This window comes from Nothobranchius furzeri, chromosome 5 (assembly GCF_043380555.1).
Source record: "Nothobranchius furzeri strain GRZ-AD chromosome 5, NfurGRZ-RIMD1, whole genome shotgun sequence".
Lineage (NCBI taxonomy): Eukaryota > Metazoa > Chordata > Actinopteri > Cyprinodontiformes > Nothobranchiidae > Nothobranchius > Nothobranchius furzeri.
In genome coordinates, this window is record NC_091745.1 from 76,456,360 (window position 1) to 76,463,700 (window position 7,341).

Below are 7,341 nucleotides of genomic sequence, written 5' to 3' on the forward strand. Positions count from 1 at the left end.
AGTGAGGAAAAACTATGAGACGGCTTCAGTAATGCAGGAAAACTGCATTTTTTGCTATTTAGTACATTTAAAAGCTGTTTAAACCTACAGATGTCCTCCATGTATTTTTGCAGTAGAACATGTTTTATAACGCTCCTCTCTAGATAAAAATCACAAGCTGCTTCACAAAGAAAATATGAATAGCTTTAACTGTTTTTATTGTCTGATTAAATAGTAAATATTAATGTGAATGATTTGTTGTACTAGATTACAATCTAGACCATCTTTTCACTTCATCTACAGGATGGCTTGGCTTTGTTTGCAGAAAATCGTGAATTGAACTGAAATTGCAATTTCTGCAAGAAAAATTGCAATTCAATCTTTTCCTAAAATCCTTCAGCCCTAGCGACCACTCTCTTATTTTTCTAAGCTTTTAAACTATTTTCCACCTCATAGTTTTTAAGAAATGTTTCATTCTTGGACGGAGAGTCCATCCACCATGATGGTTAAATTATCATACAATGTATGCATGGATGAGACTACAAACACAGATTTATTTGATTCTCACTGGAAGTCTATGTTAGAGTTTGTTGGTGGATTCATGCTAAGTTGGTTCCCATCTGGAGCCGCGAGCGTTCAGCTTCAGGTAATCAAACCGTCTCCATTCCAAGATAAAGAAAGGGATGTCTCCTCATCTCCCTGCTGACTATGACCCGTTTATAAAGCAACTGATGATTTAATGCAGTTACATACGCAGCAATAGTGCTAAATAGGTTTCGTTGTTCCTACCCAGATGCTTTGTTCCTGTACTCCTTTCTGGGGTGTTGCATCATAAAATCTTTCTGAAACATTTTCACAAGGTAGAAATGCTTATGAGACTCTCCTGCAGCATTCTCTGTGTGTTGCCGGCGGCACATAATGGAAGGTTTAGCCGGAAAGGTGTACAGCTATCATCAGAAGAATGCATTTCATTTCAAGTCGCGTGAACAAGACATACGAGATCAGTCGTCGTGCTCAGCTGAAGTTATCTTTAATCTACCGTCCTCAGTGAAATCTTGAGTGCGCTGCAGCTCCAGTTCAGAGTGCGGTTCCTCGGTTTTATTTTCTATATTTCTTCTTCATTATCTCTTACCGTTCTGCCTTTCTGCACTGTTTTCCTTCATTTTACTTCTTTCTGCGCCGTCCTCTTCAGATGGATGGTTCTAGGTCCTTAACAAGAGGCAGCACTCTGGTGAACAGGGTGAGTTACCTCTGTCCTCTCCTTCCTTTTGCCTTTTTTCTGCCCTATTTCCTTCCTAACGACCCCCGCGATGAGCCCGACTAACTGAGCAGAGTAACATTTTATTGTCTCTACTGATATTGTTCCTCATTAACAGTGTGCTATATGTTTACTACTACATGTTAGTACTCATGTTTGTGATTGTTTTCTTATTTTCTTCTGTTTTTGTTCATCCCACCCATATGTCCATTAATCTTCTTCCCCCATCAAAAAAAATCTCCATTTCTTTCTACAATTCTCCAGAGTTTACAATATGTGAGTATCAACATACTTGGACCTTTTTGGGTTTACTCTTGGGAATCCACTTGTGTCGTCCTCTGTGTGCTTGGACTTGTATTTAAATGACTTTAGATTTTCTGGGTTTGATCACTTTCAGTTTTGGGGGTTCTGGGGATTTGGTTTCTGCTCACATTGGCTTCTAGAAGCCGCAGGGGACCTTTTTTCCTGGTAAAATTTTAAAAAGTGTCATCGGTGTGGTATTTGTGTCTACTAATGAATGAAGGCAGATTTGGGTGTGTAAATGGGTGGCGGTGAAATACACACACTTCCATGTTTGGCTTTGTTTGCTTTGTCACTATAAAAGTGCCGATCCCTTGCTCACTGTTTGTGTCTGTCTGCCTTCTTTGTTGGCTGCCTTACTTCGTGTAGTCCGGTTCTTTTGATTCCCATCGCTTGCTGCTGCGTCGACAGCTGCCGCACTGACAACACGACAGCTGCAGTAATGCTCTGCAGCTAGCGTGACCAAGCTGCAGCTTAGCAATGGTTCCCAACTTTTAGCTTTGGAAAATTACCATAATTAAGAAAGCAATTGTTTCAAATATCCTGAATGCTTAATCAACAATAAGATGTTAGTGTTTTTTGTTGAGATTCATTGGTTCTTCACTCTGGGAATGATTGCTGTGAATGCTGTTTTGTGTAATAAAATGCATCGTTCGTGTCATTGCTTTCCAGCAATGAGTCATGCATTTTTTAACATTTACAAGATATCAGTTTTATTTTTTTTTACTGTATGGACTTTACGAGTTTTATTGCAGCTTTTGTCTGCATCAAAACGAGAATCTGATTGCATCATTCTTGTGTGTCCCAGGGGGAGCTGGAGCGACAGCTGCTGCAGGCCAACCCCATCCTGGAGGCTTTTGGCAACGCAAAGACTGTTAAGAATGACAACTCTTCTAGATTTGTAAGAGCTGCTATTGGTCAAACAGATCGTCGCTACCGTTTAAATGACATTTAAATTCCTTAAACCATAACGTGGCTCTCGTTCTGTTGCAGGGTAAATTCATCCGCATTAACTTTGATGTGGCGGGATACATTGTTGGTGCCAACATTGAGACCTGTATCCTGTGTCAAATGTCACTTAAAAGTTGTTGATTATTTCTATTTTAAGGCTTTAATAGTCTGATTTAAGAAGAAGAAGAAGAAGAAAGTATAATTTCTATAGCGCCTCTCAAGATAAAAATCATGAGGTGCTTCACAAAAACAAAAAATGTTAAAATATAAAAAATAATTTAGAAAATGATTAAAACATATTTAAAATGAGCAAAAAATAGACAATTGTGATTAAAAATGTTAAAAAAGAGAGAGAGTGAACAGGAAAGAGGGAAATCGGTGGATCCTGAGGAAGGTGGAATAGGTGGGGAGAGCAGAATAAAGAGAGAGAGGTGATGAAGGTCACACAAAAGCCAGCTTGAACAAGTGAGTCTTCAGCTGCTTTTTAAAGGAGACCACTGAGTCCACTGATCTCAGGCTCAGGGGGAGAGAGGTCCAGAGTCTGGGGGCCACAGCAGCAAATGATCAGTCACCTTTGACCTTTAGCCTGGTGCTGCACAACCAGTAGGCTTTGATCACAGGACCTCAGGGACCTGCTGGGGGTGTAGGGACTAAGAAGACCACCAATGTAAGATGGTGCTTGTCCATGTAAGGCCCTATAGACCAGAACCAGGATCTAGAAATGAACCCTGAAGTTGACTGGCAGCCAGTGAAGCTGGAGGAGAAGCGGGGTGATGTGGGTGTGTTTGGAGGACTTGGTCAGAAGCCGAGCACAGGCGTTCTGAACCACCTGTAGACGGTTCAGGGAGGTTCTGCTCAGACACGTGAAAAGAGAGTTACAGTAGTCTAAGCGTGAGGAGATGAAGGTGTGGAGAACTGTCTCAAGTTCAGAGCGGGACAGAATGGGACTCAGCCTAGCAACGTTCCATGTTAAGTTTTTTGCCTCTTGACTGGTTAAAAAAAGCTTCCTAAATGACTGCTTTGGTGAAATTGTAGAGTGCCAGAGACGTCCACAGAGGAGACTTATGTGCTGCTAATGCAGATGCGTTATTTTTATTTATTTATTTTTTGCTGAGTGGATTTAGTTTAAGCTGTTGGATTTCATAACCATAAAAATTCAGACCTCCTTGAGAAGTCCCGGGCCACCCGTCAAGCCAAAGAAGAGAGGACGTTTCACATCTTCTACCAGATGCTCTGTGGAGCCTCGGAGGAAACCAGAGGTGAGGAAAACAAACGTCTGTTTCGTTAAAATCAAAGGAATCTTTTTTCCTTTTTACATTCCCATATCCTGTCTTTCTCAGCGGACTTGCTCCTTGGAACAGCGGATGAATATCGTTACCTCACTGGAGGCTCCATCTGTGTTCCTGGTCAGAGCGATTCAGAGAATTTCACCCAGACGATGGACTCCATGGCCATAATGGGTTTCACCCCCGAGGAGTCAGTGTGTAAGCAAGAGAAAATAGAGCAGAACCTCTTTAAAAAGCAGCATTTACCTGTTTGATTCCTGCTGTAAATCCTCCCTGCTCCCCGCGTCCTGTTGCTCCTCCTCCTCCTCCTCAGCCATGTTGAAGGTGATCTCCGCCGTGCTCCAGTTTGGAAACATATCCTTCATGAAGGAGAAGAACCACGACCAGGCCTCCATGCCCGACAACACGGCTGCTCAGAAACTTTGCCATCTGCTGGGCATCAACGTGCTGGAGTTCACCCGCGCCATCCTCACGCCGAGGATCAAAGTGGGGAGAGAATACGTGCAGAAGGCCCAGACGAAAGAACAAGTAGGATGTTTAAAGACACCGTCTCCTCCCAGATGAACCGAAGCAAAGCTTTGCTGTGGGACTGACTGCTTATCTCTCTGATTTTAGGCTGACTTTGCCATCGAGGCCTTGGCCAAGGCGACCTACGAGCGTCTGTTCAGATGGCTGGTCCACAGAGTCAACCGAGCTCTGGACCGCAGACAGAGACAAGGAGCTTCTTTTATTGGCATTCTTGACATTGCTGGATTTGAAATTTTCCAGGTGAGCTCATGTGATGATTTGATTACCAAATACTGTATATCATAAGATATGAGATAAACTAGCAAATATTTGTATAAAATACTATTTAAATTCTTATTTTTGTACAGAATGCAGTCAGTAACTCATAGGGATGAGCCGGATACTCGTCTGAAACGAGTATCCGGTACGGATAAAGCATTTTTGACGAGTACGAGCATGAAACGAGTAAAACTCGTAAATATCTGTAGTCGTGCTGAAGGAAAATCCTCATTGGGTAACTGACTGTCTTCACGCTCTGTGATTGGCCAGTCAAATAGAGCGCCTGCCCCTCCCTACACACAAAACTCTGCAGCTGGGAGCTCACAGCTCAGTCGGCGTCGGGTCCATCCACGCACACACACAAACAGTAACGGATCTCTCTGTGCTTGCTTCACTGTCCACGTTTATTCAGCACTCCCTATGTTTTCTTCAATTTGCTTCTTTTTAAAGTAACTTTAGTTATTTAAAGTTACTTTTGTCGTAACGTACGTGGTGCATTTGACAAGACAGAGCTGAAAACGGCTCGTGCTGCGTCGGTCACTGCCTCCGCTCCAGTCTGGGTTTTTTCCCTCTCTCTCTCTCCTCTTCCTCAGGATCCACTCCCTCTTTCCTGTTCACTCTCTCTTTCTTTACATTTTTTAATCACAATTGTCAATTTTTTGCTCATTTTAAATATATTTCACATGTTTTGTTTTTGTGAAGCGCCCCGTGATTTTTATCTTGAGAGGCGCTATAGAAAAGATCTTTTCTTCTCTCTCTTAATTCATGCACTTAAATATTAATGTTCTGATTTTATTGAAAAACTTGTTCTGTAATAGTTCCTTTACTATTGTGATCAAAAACATTTAATCTCAACTCTGAGGCTGCTCTGTAAATAGTTTTCAAATAAACAATACACATAGCAACTTCTGATCAGACTTAAAATAACGTATTGATGTAAACCACACCCACTTCTGGGTTAGACCACGCCCACTCCGAGTACAGATACAGATAGTGGTGTACTCGCTCATCCCTAGTAACTCACGCCTTTTTGTTGTTTACGTAAGCCTTTGTTTCCTCTTTGCTCCCCAGCTGAACTCCTTTGAGCAGCTGTGTATTAACTACACCAACGAGAAGCTGCAGCAGCTCTTCAACCACACCATGTTCATCCTGGAGCAGGAGGAGTACCAGAGGGAGGGCATCGAGTGGAACTTTATCGACTTCGGCTTGGACCTACAGCCTTGCATTGACCTCATTGAGAAACCAGTATGCTCCTTATTCACAGAGAGCTTTTTAATCACGATTTTGATGAACGCTTATGAAGCGTTCCAGCTTGGTAGGAGTTTCTAGTTTGTTAGATGATAAGAATATAGGGGTTGGAGTAACGCCAGCAGAAAGGTGTATGAAAACGTATCAAAAATGTCTCATCTCATGAATTATCTTTTACCAGGCTCACCCACCGGGTGTTCTAGCCCTCCTGGATGAAGAGTGCTGGTTCCCTCGGGCTACAGACCGCACATTTGTGGAGAAGCTTTCTGCTGAGCAAGGCAAACATCCAAAGTTCTTCAAATCCAAGCAGCCGCGCGGGGAAGCCGACTTCTCTATAATTCACTACGCTGGGAAGGTAACTTTTTGTTTTCCTCTTTAACATTTTCCAGTATTGTTACTCCTTCTCTGACGACCTCATCCACAGGTGGACTACAAGGCAGATGATTGGTTAGTGAAGAACATGGACCCTCTGAACGATAATGTGGCGTCGCTTCTCCATCAATCGTCTGATCATTTTGTGTCTGAGCTGTGGAAGGAGGGTGAGAACGATTGATGCACACACGCACCTACGCTTTAACACTTGTGGGATTCCACTCTGCATATATTAGTTTATTGTAACGTTAACAGAAATATTTCTAACCCTGATATTGTAAAAGGCTTAACTTGCAGAACTTATTAATGTTGCTGCCCTTCTGTTTCCCCACTCTTTATTATTTTTTGTTGCTTCCTCTTGTTTTTCCTTCCTATTTGCTCTTTTTCCTGGTCCCTTCTCTTCTCCACTAATTTGGTGCTCGTTTGGGCTCCTTTCCTTCTATTTGCTCACAATCCTCTCCTGCGTCCTGCATCAGATATTCAAACTCTTCCTCGTGTGTACTTCTTTGACTCCTATGCCACACTCCAGACTAATGGCTCCGACAGTAGGTTTTATTTTCTACCTCCTTACCCTCACTTTGTGTGTGTGTGTGTGTGTGTGTGTTTGCACAGTTGGTGAATATGGTGTGATTTGTCTGTTTGTCTCCCTTTAAATTCGTTTGGGTGACTTTGTTGCTCTATTTGCTCTTTTGGTGAGACTTGACCGTTATACGAGTGCTGTGATCGAGTGATGATGCATTTTGTGCTAAAACCTTTTTCACTCAATAGTGATAGAAAAGTGTCCAAGTGGCAGCATGTTCTTAAAAAGCCCCAGGCGAATAATTCAGGACCTGTAGAGTGCCGTTTCCTTTCATAAGGTCACAAACGACAGACCTAAAGAGTTCAAACTTGTTTAATATCTGTTCAAGGTCAAAGAGAAAATCCCGAAACTCGACTTATTTCTGAATTTTTTATTGCTTTAAGGGACACTGTGCAACTTTCTCATATTTTTAAAGACTTTTCTGTGCTAAATGACCCTTTAATTGAACGTTACTCAGAACCCCCCGCCGCCGCCCCTGTGGCCAGAATAGGACACTTCAGTGTGGCGGGCCGCCACCTGTTAGGCCTGAGCTGAGCTGCCACACCAGCCTCTGCAGTCTGCTTCCAGCACGTTTCCTGCAT

At 42.6% G+C, this 7,341-nt stretch overlaps 1 protein-coding gene across 7 annotated transcripts in view; it reads left to right on the forward strand.

Moving 5' to 3' along the window:
- Positions 1 to 7,341, forward strand: part of myh14 (myosin, heavy chain 14, non-muscle) — a 40,077-nt gene that overhangs the window by 12,981 nt on the left and 19,755 nt on the right. For 2 of the 7 annotated variants that reach the window (XM_070551150.1, XM_070551152.1), the window contains exons 7-18: positions 1,172 to 1,219; positions 1,502 to 1,513; positions 2,346 to 2,438; positions 2,531 to 2,594; positions 3,649 to 3,747; positions 3,829 to 3,972; positions 4,088 to 4,302; positions 4,390 to 4,542; positions 5,632 to 5,805; positions 5,990 to 6,163; positions 6,233 to 6,347; positions 6,657 to 6,725. In XM_070551150.1, the coding sequence (XP_070407251.1) occupies positions 1,172 to 1,219; positions 1,502 to 1,513; positions 2,346 to 2,438; positions 2,531 to 2,594; positions 3,649 to 3,747; positions 3,829 to 3,972; positions 4,088 to 4,302; positions 4,390 to 4,542; positions 5,632 to 5,805; positions 5,990 to 6,163; positions 6,233 to 6,347; positions 6,657 to 6,725 (1,360 nt within the window). The remainder of the gene's footprint in view (positions 1 to 1,171; positions 1,220 to 1,501; positions 1,514 to 2,345; positions 2,439 to 2,530; positions 2,595 to 3,648; positions 3,748 to 3,828; positions 3,973 to 4,087; positions 4,303 to 4,389; positions 4,543 to 5,631; positions 5,806 to 5,989; positions 6,164 to 6,232; positions 6,348 to 6,656; positions 6,726 to 7,341) is intronic. The other 5 variants (XM_070551155.1, XM_070551151.1, XM_070551153.1 and 2 more) reach the window with 5 other exon arrangements.